This window comes from Fopius arisanus, unplaced genomic scaffold (assembly GCF_000806365.1).
Source record: "Fopius arisanus strain USDA-PBARC FA_bdor unplaced genomic scaffold, ASM80636v1 scaffold00013, whole genome shotgun sequence".
NCBI classification, from domain to species: domain Eukaryota; kingdom Metazoa; phylum Arthropoda; class Insecta; order Hymenoptera; family Braconidae; genus Fopius; species Fopius arisanus.
In genome coordinates this window covers 1,582,602-1,601,542 of record NW_011887752.1, presented here as the reverse complement: position 1 = coordinate 1,601,542, position 18,941 = coordinate 1,582,602, and the positions used below count along the sequence as shown (strand labels likewise).

The window sequence follows — 18,941 nt, the reverse complement described above, 5'->3', positions numbered from 1 at the left end:
TGAAATTTACGAAAACCCCCAACTTTAGTTTTCCACTCTGTTCTCTGTGAATGTCGTGATGTAGGGCATGATTTATGGTGGAGTTATGAATAAAGTGTCAATTGAAGTTCGTGGACGTTAGTACATAGGCTGTGCCGGTTCTGGACAAACTGCAAGTCATTCCAGAACTGGCAGGCGTATGAGGGGTGAGTCAGACTCCCGCGAGCGTAGGTGTATGATCCACTATCAAGGTCATGATGTCATCCAATTCCTAGAATAAGAAGAACGTGCCGAAAGCATGTTCTCTTTCTCTCAAGGTCACCCTATTCCCAGAATGATTAATTCAATTGCGGGAACAATGGGAACGTGCCTAATGTTATGTTGTCATCGGAATGTTTGGTGTTGTCAAAGCGAGCATTCCTGGAAAACTTAGTCGCGAGTATTATGACTAGTTTGAGTTCAAGGCTCATTTTTTTTGCGTAGTCAACAGAAATATTGTTCTAGGAAAATCTGCATAGCATTGTCCTGCTTTCTTATCTGAACGAGACACTCCCGTAATTTCCATCAGTCTTAAATAAAAGTTTCTGAGTGATAAAAGATCGTTTTGAGTAAAACTCTGTTTATGAAAATGGATTCATCACCTTATTTGAAACTAATCGAAACCATGAAAGAAGCTTATAAACTATGTGAAAAACAACGGTGGGAAGACCAAGAGAAATGGTTGAAAAACGGTGGAAACTGGTTGAGGAGATTGAATAAAAGCGCGAAAGTTCAGTCCAAGTATTCTATGGCTCATAAATTGAGAATACAAACAACGATCGCGCGTCTACATTCTCTGATTAAAAAGTTCAAATGCAGGTAAAAGAATGGTGGTACAATTAATTCTCCCAAACCGCGGAATGTAAGAAGTCATAAGGTGCATTGGCAAGATCTATTGTCAGCATATGAAGGTAGAATCAGAATTGGAGTTGTCATTAACCTCATACAGGCAGATATAAAATCATTCCTCAGCAATGCGAAATTTCTAATTTTTAATCGTATGAAGAATGCGTTACTGAAAGAGGGGAATTTAAAAGTTGATTTTATCTTAGCTTGCGAGTATGAGAATTGGAAACATGAGCAAACACTGCATGAAACTAAATATTTCAACACTCGAAATACTACCATTCCACCATCTCATGATATTAAAAAATGGTTCGAAAGGGATATTATTAACAAATTTTAAAGTGAATAGCAGAAAGAATGCACATACACCGGAAGAACATCCACACAGGATTAACCATTCACGCTGAAGGACGACATCCACACCCGAAGAAAATTTACACAGAATTAATCATTTGACAACAGGAAGGTCAACAAATTCAAAGCAAAGGTTCGTAAATTTCATCAATATTTACAGTGAAAGTGCGTTTATTCAATTAGTCAATTTCCCGAATTCTTAATTGAATTAAAAAGTTTTAACAACGCGAATTATTTCGAATAAATTTTGAAATTCTCATTGATTGATCTAGATAAATTTTACGATTATCCAATTAATCAATTTTTGAGATTATTGATTTAAAAATTAAAAATCTTAATAACACGAATTATTTCGAATTTATTTTTGGAATTTTAATTAATTGATTTCGTTAACTTTTGTCATTTATTAAATTAGTCAATTTCTGGAATTATTTAAATTGAAAATTTTTAACAAAGCGAATTATTTCAAGTTAATTTGAAATTCTAATTGACTGTTTTATTAAAATTTTACGATTATCCAATTAGTCAATTTTCCAGATTATTGATTTAAAAAGTAAAAATCAACGCAAATTATTTCGGATTAATTTGTGAAATTAGTTAGTGGATTCACTTAACTTTCCTGATTTATTCAATTAGTCAAATTCCTGAATTGTTAATTTAAATTAAAAATTTTAACAATGTGATTTATTTCAAATGAATTTTGAAATTCTTATTGATTGAATTATTTAAATTTTCTCACCCCTGACGAGCTCTATAAACGAGATGAGGAGGACGAGTGAGTCTCCCGACTGAGCGCGTCCCAGGTGGCGGATGGGAAACGGTCGGGGTACGAGTGGTGTTGTGGGAACAGAGACAGGGGGCCGAATCTGGTGGCACCTGAATCTGGATCTTCAGGGCCCACCACGGAACCTGGCCAGTGTTGGCCATAGGCGGAACTTAGGATGTGAGAACCTGATAGGGAACATAAAACCACGCCGCCGACCAGACTCTGCAAGCCAAGATGGAAGTCATCGTGCCGAAGGCTGAATGGCACTGGGGAATAGTGTTTCGACCGATACCCTGGGGGCACCAGGCAGCACCCCATTGTAGTCATCACTTACCCCCGCATCCAGGCTCTGCGGGCGCGGACCATTATTTCCCAGGAGACTCGTGGGACCAAAATAGAACCATTTAACTCAAAAATTAACGCCGACGACGGCACCCTCTCCGAGGAAACGTCGACGGCTTCCAGGAAGGAGGCGGACAAGGTCGGCGCCGGGGCCCCAACTGGGGACCAAGCGTCGGCCAAAATAGGGGAAAGGGATGTGGTGGAGGGACCTACCGTGGTCGGGCCCACCGTGAATAACCCCACCCCCCAAAAAAAGGCAAAGAGAGAACGGGCGCCGAGAGGACGGCGGCGAGGAGGGCGTGCCACCTGGACCAGATGGCAAGGGGGCAGCAGATTCAAAAGGGCTGAAGACTGGATTCTGTACAGAAATGCACAGAGCCAGTGCAAAAGACTCATTAAGAAATCGATGGAGACTGCTGGAGAGCCTTCTGCGAAGAGCTACAGGCGCTATCACAGGTGGCCAGGCTCCGCAGAGTGATCTCGGGGCGTCTCACACAAAGGCTGGGTGGAATCACGCTGGCAAGCGGGCAGGCCATCACAGAACCAACTGACATTCTGGAGCATCTGGTCCAGACGCACTTTCCTGACTCAATCATACAGAGCTCAGGAGAAGGGCCGATAGAAGACCGGATATGCTCAGGAGGCGGCGAACCCGACTGGAAGCTGGCCGCAAAAATCGTAACGCCGTACAGGCTGCGCTGGGCAGTGGGCTCCTTTGAGAAATACAAGAGTAGAGAGGGCCCGGATGGGATCTACCCGGTGCTCCTGCAGAGAGGAGGGCCGCTGCTTCTGCGCAGGCTACTACCGGCACTAAGAGCTTGCCTGGCTCTGGGCCATGTGCCCAGTAGGTGGAGGGAAGTCAGAGTTGTCTTTATCCTCAAACCGGGAAAATGCAGCTATGATAACGCCAAAGCGTATAGACCGATCAGCCTGAGCTCTTTCTTGTGGAAATCTCTGGAGAGACTGGTCGATAGGCATATCAAGGAGGGAGCGCTGAGTACAAATTCGATTTGCTCCTCATAACACGCCTACCAGGCCGGCAGGTTGACAGAGACTGGACGGCATGATTGAAAAAGCGAGGGAAGGAAAGGAGGACGCCCTCGGTATCTTCATCGATATAGAGAGAGCCTTCGACAACACATTCTTTGACACGATGGAGGGAGCGGCGATATCCTTCGGAATTGAAACACCCATTATCAGATGGGTGGCTGCTATACTCTGAATCAGAATGGTCTACATCAGGGATGGGCAACCTCTGCTCTGAGAGTAAGTCGTGCTCCCGAACGCTATTAGTGTATAACAAAGGGTAGAGGAGAGCCGATTGGCTGGTTGGCTGAAATCAACCGAAGTGGGGGTAACACTTAAGAAAAGGAAAAGAGGAGAAATGTCGTTGAAAAAAAGGAAAAGCGGGGAAATGAGACAACAATGGAAAATGTGAAATTTTCTTCACTATGATGTTTTTATTTATTTTGAAAGCAGACGTTACAAATAAAATGTAGAAGCCGGGTGTTCAATTCCAGAGGAAAGGAACAAATTCAACAATGTCATGTTCCAGTGCCCCGTGATTATTTATTCAAGAAATGAAATTGATTGAAATAAAAATGTTCATTGAAGAAAATTTTTTAAAAATATTATTCTCAAAAAATATTCATGTTTTATAATCAGAATCAACATCAGCCGGTAGAAACTGCAATGTTTGGTATTTTCTCTTTCAGATATTTTTCCGTAAGTTCGTTATTGGACCAAAAATTTGAAAAGGAAGTTAAAAGATGTCAATAATTCAGAAAACTAAATTTTAAGAGTACACTGAGAAAAAAATTTTCTTGAGCCAAGAATATTTACTAACCACAAGAAAATATATTTGGCATTAGTAAGTCTTACGGGAGTATTTACACAGTGATCCCCAGATTTACTAGTAGGAAGAAAATATTCTTGGAAAAAATAATTTTTTTTCTCAGTGTACTTTCATGTTTTCTTCAATGAGTATTAGTTATTTATATTTAGGTCAATAACGCAGCGGAATTTGAAGCGATTGAATGCAGGGTCTGTAGTTTCAAAAAAGAATTATAACTAAAACGTTTTCTCTTATAACACTGGCGAAATTTAAAATTATGAAATGCTTTATATTTCATATTGTAAAATTTGTTAGGCTGTTGGGTTTGTCATAGTCCAATTTAATCGCTTCAAAATTGACTAATACACTCTGGCAAAAGTTGAAAAATCAAAATTATAAATTGTAATTAATCGTCACCGTATTAATTATTGATACCTTTTAAATTTCGTTCTACACTTTCTCCATAGAACAATACTGAGAATCAGATTTTCAATTAATCAGCAACAAGTTCTATATATTATAAGTTATATATATATTTTGTTAACTAAATAAGATATGTGCAAGGCAGAGCGCAGGAAATTTTCCAAATGCTAAAACAATATTTTGGGGGAATATTTCTGTTCGAGACTGTCGGCCGAAACCGTAGTCATCAATTGTATTGCACTTTCCCGATTGGTCGGATTTGACCGTAAAATTGCGGGAGGGAGGGGGTTTAGTCAAATTTTCCAAATGTATTCCATTTCCCAACTTCAATCTGTTCTTTTGGAGCATTCAATGCAGACGTGTGCTTAGTAACCAAGTCGCAGCCGGATTTGAATAAAATACGACTAACAATTTGAAGGGATTGTTACAGCATTATATTCAGAAATATTTTTGTCCATGTGTGAATTTTTAAATTTCTTTTTATATTAATCCGCGCGGCTATTTTCTCCATTTTATCATTTGGCAGAAGCGTCATGGGACGCTCCCCAATACGGCGACGGTGAGACCGCCACTATCGTCCTCACTATGATCGTACTAGAACCCTCATGATTGGCATGGTTATAAACTTGATTGGATTCCTAACTCGAGTTTATGACTCCGCTACGAGCTACCTGGAGGTTGCCCATCCCTGGTCTAGACCAGGGATGGGCAACCTCTGCTCTGAGAGCAAGTCGTGCTCCCGACCTCTATTAGTACATAACAAAGGGTAGACGAAAGCTTATTGTGTCGGGTGATGGGCCTTTATGACTCAAGTCGTAAAGGGCCTTCTCCTCGGCTGAAATCAACCAAAGTGGGGGTAACACGTAAGAACAGGAAAAGAGGAGAAATATCTCTGAAGAAAAGGAAAAGCGGGGAAATGAGTCAAAAATGGAAAATGTGGAATTTTCTTCACGATGACATTTTTATTAATTTTGAAAGCAGACGTTACAAATGAAATGTAAAGACCGGCTGTGTAATTTCAAAGGCAAGGAATAAATTCCACAGGGTTCTTTGAAGAAATTTTTTTTTAAATATTATTTTAAAAAAATATTCCTTTTTTATATTCAGAATCAACATCAGCCAGTCAAACCTGCAATGTTTGGGATTTTTTCCTAGACATATTTTTCGGTAAGGTCGATATTGGACCAAAAATTTAAAACCAAGCTGAAAGATGTCATTAATTCGGAAAATTGAATTTGAAGAGTACTTTCATATTTATTTCAATGACCAATAGTTATCTTCATATTCAGAAAAGTTTTTGGCGATGTGTGGATATTTAACTTTCTCTTTATATTAATCACGGCGGCCATTTTCCCCATTTTACCATTTGGCAGAGAAGTCATGGGACGCTCCCCAATACGGTGACTGTGAGGCCCCCACTACTGTCCCTACTATGATCGTACTAGGACCCTTATAATTGGCATGGTTATAAACTTTATTGGATTCCTAACTCGAGTTTATGACTCTGCTCCGAGCTACTTGAAGGTTGCCCATCCCTGGTCTAGACCACTCTCGGTGACAGCACAGTCAGGGCGATTGCGGGAAGGGACTGCCCGCAGGGGGGAGTTATCTCACGAAAACTCTGCACCGTAAAATGCAAGGAGCGCTGAACTATGTTCAGCAGTGGTGCACATCTCAGGGCCTGAGGGTGAACCCAAACAAGACCGAGATGGTGCACTTCACGAGCAAAAGGCGGAGGGTCGTCAGGCCCCCCACCATATATGGCACAGAGCTGAACTTTCCAGTAGATGTACGATACCTAGGTATCTGGCCCGACAGGCAGCTCAGCTGGAAGAAACACATTGCCACGCAAACCAACAAGGTCATCATGATCTATTGGGCATGCAGGCGAATGTTTGGAAGCACTTGAAGGCTAAGGCCCAAATTAGTGAAATGGATCTACACGGCCATTATGACCCCATAGCTGACATATGCGGCCGTTGTCTAGTGGACGGCCCTGAATAAGACATGCCACAGGAAGACGATTGACAGGATAGGCAAACTTGCGATGCTGGACATAATGGGGGCGCTGCGAACGACCCCTAGCTCAGCCTTGCAAGCCCTACTCTTTATACAACCGCCCCTACTCAACATAAAGGACCAGGCGGTGAAAACGGCCTCGAGATTGAGGCTGCAAGGATCGTGGAAAAGACACAGGGGCGGGCATGCTATTATACTCACTGAGGATATGGAACTATGTAGGTTACTATCGCAGAGGGGAGACGCATGTCGGCCAACATGGCACTTCCACAAAAGCTTCATAGTTAACCTCGGGGAGGGGGAAGCTACACAAAAAAGGGTTGAGAAATGGGTGCCACCCATGGGGTTAGTCTGGTATACGGAGGGCTCCAGATTGAGCGGCCGAACGGGAGCGGGGATCCGGAAGCGGTCGGAGGGGCCTAGGACAGGTTGCGCCATCGGACTGGACCCACATGCAACCTTGCTCCAGAAGGGAGAAGGGACAAGGGTAAGAGAATATACATCTACTCAGACAGCAGACGGGCGCTGAGAACACTACTCAAGTATGGGTGCTGCTCGCGGCTAGCAAACGAATGCATAGAGCTGATAGAGGAAATCGCCGCTCACAATCGGCTAGAAGTGGCATGGATTCCAGGCCACGCTGGCATCACTGGCAACATGAAGGCAGATGAGCTAGCAAGAAAGGGATGTCGGAGTGTTCCGCCGAAGGCACGAGACTATGTAGGCCTACACACTGACTACATAAAGGATTTAATTCAGTAACGTGTGGAAAGGAGGCTTGTAGGGAGATGGAACTCAGAACTGGGGTCCAGACAACCAAGAACCCTCCTAAAAATACCCACGAAAAAGCTGACAGAGATGCTACTGAGCCTGAGCAGGGATAAGCTCCGCTCGCTGGTGGGACTTATTACTGGTCACTGGCCTCTGCCCTACTACTTAGCAAAAATAAGCAGAGGGAATGATCCGCTATGCACGAGATGTGGGTTAACGAAGGAAGATCCCGAACACCTCATTCTAAGATGCAGTGGTCTAGACGAAATTCGATGGGAAATCCTCGGGACCACATGCATGCAAGAATTACACGTCGATAGGGACGGGATCGATGGACTCTACGAGTTTGCTCGTAGGGCACAGATCATCGACACCATCGACTAGACCGATGCGCTAAGCAGGATGTAAAGTCGCCGAGAGGCTGATTACACATCCTGATATATCTAGAGTTATAACAAAAGTCATAACATTATTTAAATTTTATAGTTATTCAATTATTAATTTAAATTGAAAATCATTAATAACACGAATTATTTCAAACTAAATTTTGAAATTTTAATTGATCGATTCATTTTTTTTAATAATTTACTCAACAATCAATTTGTAAATTATAAAAAAAAAAATTCTTTAAGGTGCGAATTATTTCGAATTAAATTTAAAATTTAACCAATGGATTATTTTGATTTCACGATTTATTAATTAATTTTACCTTTTCCTAAAAGAAGGGATGAACAGAGGACCCCCAAAGAAAAAATCTCAGAGATCTGCTAGAGCAACGTTTTAGAGGAAATTAATTAAATTCAAAGGTTCAATTTTGAAAGTAACATCTCACATTAAAATCACTTAAAGATGATCGAACAAATAAATCTTTTTTTCTGAATTAATAAATTCCAAAAAGGAAAAATTCGGTAAAAATTGTGGGGAAAATTTTATTGTTCTCAAGGAAATCGCTCCTCATCTATTTTACAATTTTCAAACCAAATCAGTTCATGAAACTATAAATTCAATTTTGGTATGATCAATTTCCTTGATTTCTCATTATTATCATTTATAATAAATTGTTAAAGTTCTAAAACAAAAGTATTATCATTTCTTGTTCAATTGCTCCAGACATTTACTCCGATCCAAAGCTATTTCCGAAAGGTAGGCTTAAAATAGGAGAACTTGATAGTCATAGTTTGCACTATTTATTTGATTATTATTATCGAATATTTAGTGGAAAACGTGGCGTAACACATACAACTGAGGTCCTTGGCATTATTGAGTACAACGTATATTATTTAAGGAAAAATTTTTTTGTCTGTAAAAGGTGTAAAACCATACAGTGGAAATTCAACATTCATTGAATTATCTAACAATAATAATCTTTTCTTCGTTCAACAATTTAATTGATAACTCAAATAACTTCAATAAATATTCAGGAATAAATATTTGAATGTTATTGTTGATGTTGGTATGATGAATTAAAACACATTTTTTCCATTGTAGAAGTTCAATTTTCGATTGATTACGGTTTGGAATTCTCGTAGTAGACCTCCTACTGGAATAAAATCTAAGGCGAGGATGCAAACAAGATCAATACTCGCGAAAGCAGCATCAATATTCACACTAACATTTTTGCTACAGATGGTAAATCTCGTGACAGCAATGGAATGGAGTTGAGGGCCGCTGGCAATTAATATTGAATATGATTTGTGAATCGATGGTAGAGATTTCAGGTTGAAAGAAAATAATTGTGAATAAATAATCGTTAGATCAGATGCGGTATCAATGATCATAGAAAAGGAGTAATTATTGATTGCCCCATACAAAAAATGAATAAATGTAAGTTTGATTGTGGATCCGAAAAAATAGTGTGGCAACCAGGCAACCATTAATCGATTAATATCGCTCGCGTGAAAAGAAAAGGTCTTTAGAATACCTTTCAAGAATCTTGGGAAGAATCTTTGATTCTTCTAAAGATCTTTGTGGTGAGCCAAGAAGCTGTTTAGAAAACGAAATCTACTAGAGACATAAATGCTCTCTAAGAAATAATTTTGGAAGATCTTTTGAAGATTTTTTTTTAAAGATCTTCGGACGACCATTTTTTCTCCAAGATCTTCAAAAGACAATTTTTCTTGAAGATCTTTGGAAAATAATTTTTGGTTGAAGATCTTCGGAAGAAAATTTTCGTCGAAGGTCTTCCGAAGATGATATTGTTCCAAGATTTTCGGAACATATAGTTTTCAATATCTTCATTAGGTATTTTTCTAGACGTAAGGTAAGGAAAACCAAAAATTGCGTATTCCAGACAGCACATCTGGAACAATTTCGTTGTTTACCGTCGGCTTCGATCACTCTTTTCCGTAGGAGTTGAAGATCTGTTTGAAAAAAAAGTTTCGTTTTTTTATTTCATCAGTTTCTTGATGCTTGTTGGTCTTCCTTTTTTAATTCTCGTGATTCGAAAAAATGAGAACGTCGTGGAATAAATGAGAGGAATTAATTACCTAACAGGAGGAGCAATTTATTTGACGATAACGGACAATGTTACGCAAGTCTAACATTGATAACACGGCTAATTAAAAACCAATACGGGAGTGGGTGGAGATTGGTAAAGAAAAGTATGGTACCTATACCGCCTTAAAAATGGATACATTCAAGAAAATAGGGCCATTGATTTTTCAATTTTTACGCTATGGTGTTCCTATGATTTTTGTTCCTTGTTCCCCGTATCGTGAAATACACGGAGAAAACGAGTACAAGGAAGCCTGAAAATTTGCAGAAGCCAAAAAATCGAAAGTGACTTCAGACGTAGCCATGGAAAATAATCATGCACCGCCCACTCGCAAGATTTGTCCGAGCCATAGGTGAGCGCCGAAAATTTTCCAGACATTGTACAACGCACACAGAAAATAGCGTTTATGTAATTGAGACCGACAAACGCGTTTCTAGCCTCGCTTGGCTCAACGCTACAAACGTTTTCGGCCCAATGACATAAAATGGCATCATATTCAAGGCGAGAAAAGTCATTCTGATTCCCTTTTTCTGTCCAAGACGTGGAAAATACTATTTCTATGCCTTCAGCTTAGAGGAACGTATTTTCAGGATATAGAAAACAATTATCTTTAGAAGATCCTGAAGAAAATTATCCTGAAGAATATATATTATGAAGATCTCAGAAAAAAATTATCTTCCGAATAGCTCGAAAAAAAATTATCTTCTGAAGAACTTCTAAAAAAATCTCCGAAAGATCTTCTGAAATTACAGTCTTGAGAGCTTTTATTTGTCTTTGTCTTCTGAAGAGCTTTTTGATCCACCAAAAAGATCTTCAGAGGATTTTTTTAAAGGTTCTTCCAAAGATTTCTGAAAGATATTTCAAAGACATGTTTTTTACTACGCGGGCGTTCAAATTCAACACCGGAACTTATTCTAAAATAGTTTTGTCGTGAAGGATGGTAGTGAAGAACGGGCTGGCCCTGAGGTTGAAGTCTCCCACGTTGAAAATATTCGTTATGTTTGAATAATTTTTCGAATACTTTTGACACTAATGTAAAGGGTTGAGTCTTTTTACTAATGAAACTTTATTAAATTTAAGAGATAGAAAATAAGACACGCCTGTAGATTAAGACACAAGAATAGAGATAAGCAAAAACACGACCTAATATGATGGTCGATGAGAGGGAAAAAGAGCAATACGTTACTATTTCTCCGTACAGGATAAAAATGAGTTGTCCAGGATGTGGCGTCTCACGAGTAAAAAATAATAACCTGTGGCCATCCGAGGTGAAAGATGAGCGCTACGTATGAGTGTCCCAAGAACGTTGGATGAGCAGTGCGTGTGAGTACGTGTCTCGGCTTATCAGCGGACAGGGTTTCTAATACATCTTTATATAAGAACCGCAGTTTTAGTGATCCTAATATTACTCTACAATGTAGAGCCCGATGAGCCCAGGTTGCCGGGTCCTGCTTTGCATCACAACGAAAAAATTTTCCTGGTCGGATAATTTGTTAATTATGTAATATGACATTTCCGTTTGGGGTTGGAAATGCTAGTTACTTTCGTCCTACTTTCCCTCAGCTCAAATGACCTTGCTAAAATTTATTAATATTAACTAATATATTATATATATAAACTTGGGCGCCAGGTAATTTTTGTGCGGAATGACCAAACCAGAGGGGGTCAGAATTTGCGGCCAATAACTAAAAAAATATCTCTAAGGTAATTGTTTTGCTCGTATGGAAAATTTAAACGAACAGAGAGAATGCAAATAATCACCAAAAAACAGGAAAAGATAGGAGAACTTGAACTTTCGGGGAGCGGATACGGTCCTGGGACGCTCAGTACGCTTGGCTATGGAGAGACAGGTGGATCTTCGGTGGAGACAAGGAATTTGGCATTACGGAAACTTAAACCAGACAAAAAAAAAGAAAAAGTCTTTAAAATTGTTCTAATTAGTATTCATTCCGACTACCTAAATGAAGACTAGCAAAGTAAGTTGTACACAACGGCTAGATCATAGTTTCGAAATTCAAAAATGGCAAACCTTCTGAGGGGATCTCGAAAAGCCCCGAGCAAAAATATTCTCGAACGTAACTGAAGGAAGCCCTACTTTTTGGGGGAACAAACCGAGAGAAAAGCTCTCTCGAAAAAAAAAACAAAAATTAGATGAGAAACTCAATCGAAGCCGCCGGCTCAAAGAGAGTCACGAGATGTCTTGGAAATAGCCACAACAAAGGAGGCATCACTCAAAAAAAAACTAATAACTTCGAACTCCCCCCGGGCTTTTAACCATAATCCTTATGAAGCACGGCACGTTCCCCTAATTCGCGAGATACGGATTTGGCAAGGTTAGTACAAGTGGAGTACGCACAGCCGAGCATTAGACGCCCCTCGATTGGCTGGCATTAGTTTATGTGACGTATTGAGATTATGCAATACGTCGAATTCTACAAAAATGGTGGATGATGAAAACGAGGGAGATGATCCCTCTTACTTGTCATCCAGACATGGCATCAGCAGTTTCATGATCGGATAGAATTTCAATTCTAGATATGCTGAGGTGTTTCACTAATTTGGCTTAACTCTTCTTAACTCTTAACTCAGCAAGATGAAAGTAGATGAGACGAGTACGATCGGGAGCTGACCAAAGCAGACCTCTGAGATTCAGGCCTTAAACTAGATGGGTCAAGATTCCTATTTAAATTTCGAGTAATAACGTGTATACCCAGTAACTATACCACTATCGTTTATTTTAACCATTTTGATGACTAAATCATTGCATTCCTTGTCAATTATGCGAGTGATTAATTGCAACAAAGAATTCTTCCCAATCTAACACCAACCTCCTTCCGAGTGAGCGAATCCCCCGCGAGCTCACCGCAGAGCTAGTCTAGGATGAAGTGACGAGACGAGTCAGAAAGTACGATACAAATACCATTCATGCAAAGAAATATTATTTGAGTTTTACCTCCGGATAAAACTTTCTAAACGCCACAGATCGCATGCGAGGCGCGAGACTCCTAGCGATTTTTCCGGTTAATTTACATTTGAAATTTACCCTAATTTTATTATTTTTATTTCTAACTACATAATTTTCATTCCTGATGTTACCATTCATAAGTGCCATGCAGGGCACTTTTCGTCGCCATCTCCGGGATTGCATAAGCTCAATGATAAGCTAATTCCTAACACGTAATAATTTCAAAACTTTTTATATTCCCTAACCCGTGAGCAACTTAGTAATTCTAGGTGAATAAGAATTCGCTTATCCTCTCCCATTTTCCACCTAAAACGTAAAAGTGAACGAACAATCTCCTGCAGTTCCTTAATTGGGAACATCGATTTCTACTAAATGGCCATTTGCTTGGTAGCTCAGGCCCTTAAATTCATAATCGCCTACTAATCTCCATAAAACTGTCTAAGCCAGGGGCTTGGTGCCTCTGGTACGCGATTGTTACCCTAAATTACTCTAATAAAATCGATCAGGATTTTCTCTCTCTCTGCTTCACTCTTTCGCAGATATTAATGGAAGGTCTGATCCGCATTAATTCTGTTCTTAACGAACATCCCCACATGTGTCCCACATGTGCCATGTCCGAACGGTATTTGAACCCTAATCCTCGGCGTACCAAAACAGTGCGCGATCCACATGGTCACCCCGCTGTCGGTTGAATAAAATCTACAGATCTCAATGTAAATTTCCCTATACATATCATAAAGAAAATTGTTATAGACTTTGGTTTCGTGAATACGGGGGGTCTTCTCTGTAACTTTTTGGTGTGTGACAATGACGAAAGTACAATTTCGTGATATCTCTACCTTATATTTGATCGTTGATAACGATAACTGTTGTACTGCTCTCTGAAGGATCTCATCGTGAGAAGTTTCGATGATATATTCTTCTGTTTCTGCTTATTTTTTGTTTCGATATAGTCCCATCATTCTGAAATTTGTATGAATATAGGAGTTAATTGTCCGAATATTGTCCATTTCGGGTATTATAACTTTCTCATCTATTATTTCTATTTAAAAACAATTTTGAAGATTTCAACAAGCAATTCCCGTATCGAACGGATATTTTTGGAGTCTATACGATATCGACAAATTGGCTGACATCTCTCGAAATTTTTAAGCCATAAGCCTTTCCAATCCAATTTACGTCTCATTCCTGCAATGTGTTTATTCCAGAGGAATTTACAAAAGAAGCATGATAATCTATAATTGTGTAGCAAAATGACAGGTTAGGAATTTTTCCTAAAAAATCTGAGTGAAAATGGCATAACTTTGAGTAAAAATAATTATTTTTCGTCCAATTTTTATTTAAGGTGATATGGATTTTACTCAGTCCTTGCTATACGAGTACTACCTCTGAAAGTAATCTTTAAGATATATCTTTATACACGGAGAGAAAAGCACAGGAAAAATTACATGACCAATCACGTAATCGTAGGCTGGAGTGTCATTTCCTTGTTTTTTACTGGAGAATTTTGGAAAAAATGAGAGACAAACAGTAAATTTTATAATTTGCGGTGGAAAATTTACGTGACTGTCACGTAATTTTTTACGAACTTGTAAAATTTACCACAGTTCTGGTAAAAATTATCCAGTTTCATTTAAATTTTACGTGACGTATCGTAATTTTTGCGTGACCGAGTAGAAAAATTCCTAGACAACGTTGGTGGTACGTCTGTTGGTTTTATACCCGAACGCCAATCATTGTCTAAGTTCGGATCACGTCAGCCGGCAAATTATTATTGTTGAATTTACGGAATTGAGTACCGTAATTTTTCTACCTCTAAAGGTGACTTTTTACCGACCGAGTGGTAAAATGTTCTGAATGATCGGCACTTTTTCCGATTTTACATTTCGCACCGCGTTGACCTTTCACACATGAATTTTTATGGAACTTTTTACGTACTTTTTCCAGTATTGATCTCTCTGTGTACCTGCAATATAAGAGCGACCAACTTAATTCGCACATTAGATTGATAACTAATCTCCCTTAGCATTATTTCTTGTTTACAAAAATACGTCATGCTTTGGAGCACCACTTCCCCCCAAATATGTCTATACACATATTTTTTCTATTATTTTCTTTATATATGTGCTAAATATGAGTTGATGCAAAATTGTGTTGGTCTAATTACTACAATATCATTTCTAATATTGCAGCCCAATTAGCACTAAAGTGACTCATATTGTTCAGCTAACGTTTTTTTCATCATTAATCCTGGTTTTTTTTTATTTATAAAGAAGTGCGTCAAGTGAGAGTAAAGTAGTGATGTTCGAGCCTTAATCCCGTAAGATGAAATTACAATGATTATGTCAACACATATTCATCAATTGAAATTTATAAATGTGGTATCAGTGGTTTCCGAATTTCATGGGAACAAATAATTTTCAACATTTCCAATACTAATACCAATATAAATATGTATACATGTTATACGTTCGAGAAGCTCAGCGTTGAGGCAAATCGCTCCTACGAGATTCTTCAATCGAGTAGCATCGCTCCTATCGCAAATCTTCATCACCAAATCGCGCCTTAGAGACGTTAAGTGCCTTAGAACTCAATTCTAACATAGAGGTGGAACCTACTATTGCCCACGCAATGGAAACCGTACAAAAGATTTGAAGACCTGTGTTAATATTCTCAGATGGACTTAGAAACTGTAATCGGATAAAATGGACATCAAAAACTGTTATCGGGGGTGGACGTTTGCGGAGAACCTGCCAGAGCGTTCTTAGTGCCAAAAATTCACTCTTTCTCACATACGTGAACACACAAACAAAAATATGCACAAACATTATCAATACATTAAAGAAAAAACTACTGCGAATGGCAGGACTATCGATACCCATGGTCAGTTTTTCATCAATCCTAATTTAGGGCAGGGCCCGGCAACCTGGGCTCATTAGGCTCACGCGGCTCCCGAGCTTCGTTAGTCAGAGCTGGGAGAGGGGCCTCATCCACTTAACAAAACTACCTGCTCTAATTCGATATCTCTCTCTGCTTGAGCTCTTGTTCGACCGACACCGGCAGAGGGCCACCGTGCGATCGAGCGGGAATTTTGATTTTCCATCAATTTGAATTATAAATATAATTTTTTTAATTCAAAATAGGCAGCAATATGAGGAAAAATTATTTTTTCGATGTTTTCATGATGAGGAATCTGCCTTGACAATTATTTTGTCTCCAGACGATATTTGCAGCAATGAAACAAATAAAATAAAATACTTGTCCATTCCTGAGCTGGAGCAGTAACTGTACCCAATAATATGAAGCAAACAATTCGTAGATGAATAGTAGTGTAAGTAGTGTAAGTAGTGTAAGTAGTGTAAGTCTTATACCACTATTTGTCCACGAATTATTTTACGTTTTAATTATTATATTATGAGCAATAGTTGTGATAGTCCTTGCTGAGGAAATGAATAAGAATAAAGAGATATAAAAATAAGAATTCTGAGAAGAAACTGGCAATGCACAGAACTGAGATAGCCCATAATGAATGAGAAATATGCGCGAGATTTTCGATGAAACGGTTTTATTAGAAAATCTCAATTTTCAATTGTTTTTAAATTTGTTGATCAATAATGTCCAAGGATTCTCCTCCAAATCTGCTCATGTCGAGGTAAAGTCATTGTACTTGATTTTTTCTAATGACAGTTTTGGGGTTTGAAACCCGTACCAGTTTATTGGATATTGTCATTGATTAGCAACAAACGAGGCAATATTCGAAAAATATACCAAGTAAAACCGTTTTACTTGTACCACGTGATGGAAAATGCCAGCATTTGATTGATTGAAATTGGGATGAAAAAAACCATCAGGAATATAATATCATATATAATAGAATCTTCCAGAAATAACCGTGGCAAATTTTTATTTTTCACATTTAGAGTGGCACTATTTGGTAGGAAAATAATAATTACCGAAAGCCAATTCCTAAATATATTCTTGAGGGTTTTTCATTGTAAATTTTAATTTTTCTATTTTCTATTTAAAATTTGAAACTGAAAATTAGCGCCAATTCTGGCGGGTCAGCCATTTTTATGCGACTGCCATGCCACTCTACGTGGCTGGCTGCAATATCGTCACTGCTGGGACTTATTCGCTCACAATGGTTGGCTAATTGGGTACCCATTAGAATGAGAGGATTATCCCGACCCTAGTAATAGGCTGGCTCCCGACTACCTGAAGGTTGCCGGGCCCTGATTTAGGGTTATGTCTGTAGAGAAAACTTGACAGTTTTCGTTTTTATATTGTTCGCTTTGATATTGTTCCTCTTATTCCATCGTCGGAGTAGATTTTGTCAGATGAACCAATGAAACTGTGACCTAATTGGCATATAATCATATATAATATCTCTTAACGAGCCATGAGATTGTCACGTAACCTCCGACCAGTGAGGACAGTCGACTCGCTCACAACTGTTGTGGCCTTGGCTAGAAATTTATTATATATTAAATAATTCCTACCAAGGCATGAAAATACCGATGTCTGATTTATTAGGAAAAAATAATATGTGAGTTTAAGGAAGGGCCTGAAAAAAAAGTGATGGAGGCGCGGGAAGGGGGCGGGGCAGTCACTCAGGATAATCAGAAAATAATTAAATTAAAATATATTTCCTTCGATAGATCTCACACCACATAAAAAAAAAATTCTGGCCTTTTACTACTGATTAGAGGGGGATGGTTCGATGAGCCGACTTGCGGTCCACGCGACATAAAAATAAAATGCGACGTTTCTAACGCCGCAAGAAAGCAGAGAGAAGTTAGGGGGCCGAGTTCAGTGAAAGATATATGAATGAAAGAAAAGAGGTAAATTATAGCTTTGGTAAAAACTTAATCCTAAAAAGAATTGGACACTGGAAAGAATATCAATTATAGAGCTTGAGGAATATTAATACATAGAAAGAAATATTCCATGAATATTACGAGAAAAGTCCCGTAAAAATTAAGTTTTAAAACGTAACCTGTCACTAAAGCCGAATTGTATAGAAAGTTTCAGTGAAATCTGAAAATTTACAATTTGTTCCCTAAAAATTCGTCACTCGACTGCTAGATTCACGAATGAGGAATTTTGTACTCTCAAAGTACGTAATTTTTTCGAAATGATCTTGATTTTTTACTGAATTCCTTTTTTTTTAATTGAAAATTGAACAACGGATGGACAAATCTGAAACATTGGTTTTTATTTTGCTTTTATTTTTCATGAAGAAACATACAAAAAAAAAATCCATGTACAAATAATGGCTAGAATCAAAGGAAAAAAAAAACAGAAACATGTAATAAATTGTTTAAAAGAAGCTAGCCACTTGCAACTCCATCGACTTACGTGTTCGGTCATTTTGAGTCTTGCAAAATAACCCTCTGCAGCCTAGTTGGGGCACCCGTTGTGTTCGCCATGCTTGGAACATGTGAGTGCTTGAGGTTAGAATGGAAAAATGATACCTATTTGATAAAACCGGCCATGGAGTCACGTCTGAGATGAAGTTGAGTACTTAAGGACTGGCTAAAAATAAAAATTCTACTTACAATTAATTATTCCTAGTCCTGCATTGTTTTGTTTCCACTGTTTTCAATTGAATTATTTCGTTGCCCAATGACTATAATTTCCCTCCAGGAGCCGTTGGGCACCATCTCTCTGTCTCGAGTTTACCGAAGTGATCCGAGAATATACGACCAACCACAACTGAGGCTAAGAGGCGGAATGGCAGATCCCATGCGTGAAAATTTATAGAACGTTTCATAAAAATTTTCCGCCAGCTCCGTAAAAACATTGAGCTTTGGGTTGTCTGTTTAAGAGAGGTGTCGGCAGTCATGGTGCACAGAACGTCTTCCCTTAAATGTCCGTAGAAGAAACAGCGGCAATTCACCAATGGACACTGCTTAACCCAGTAGTCATCGTTGCACTTACTAGCACTGAAGAGAAGGGGGCATGTGGGGGAATGGAAAAACCATGAGGGTGAAAGGGAAAAGGTGGAGAGGCACAGGGGTTTGTAGGTGAGTGGTGGCATGACGTCTTCTGAGGCAGGTGGCGACGAGGAGTTCGTCGAGGAGAGCCAGAGGACGTTTCGGGGGGAGGG

At 39.0% G+C, this 18,941-nt stretch overlaps 1 protein-coding gene across 3 annotated transcripts in view; it reads right to left on the bottom strand.

Annotated features, from left to right (window-relative positions):
* Positions 1 to 18,941, bottom strand: part of Vsp37A (Vacuolar protein sorting 37A) — a 119,345-nt gene that overhangs the window by 44,893 nt on the left and 55,511 nt on the right. The window contains exon 2 of one of the 3 annotated variants that reach the window (XM_011299223.1): positions 13,672 to 13,795. The exons of the other annotated variants lie outside the window; for them this stretch is intronic. Coding sequence (XP_011297525.1) covers positions 13,672 to 13,727 — 56 coding nt within the window. The 5' untranslated portion in view covers positions 13,728 to 13,795. The remainder of the gene's footprint in view (positions 1 to 13,671; positions 13,796 to 18,941) is intronic. 3 annotated transcript variants of the gene reach the window in all.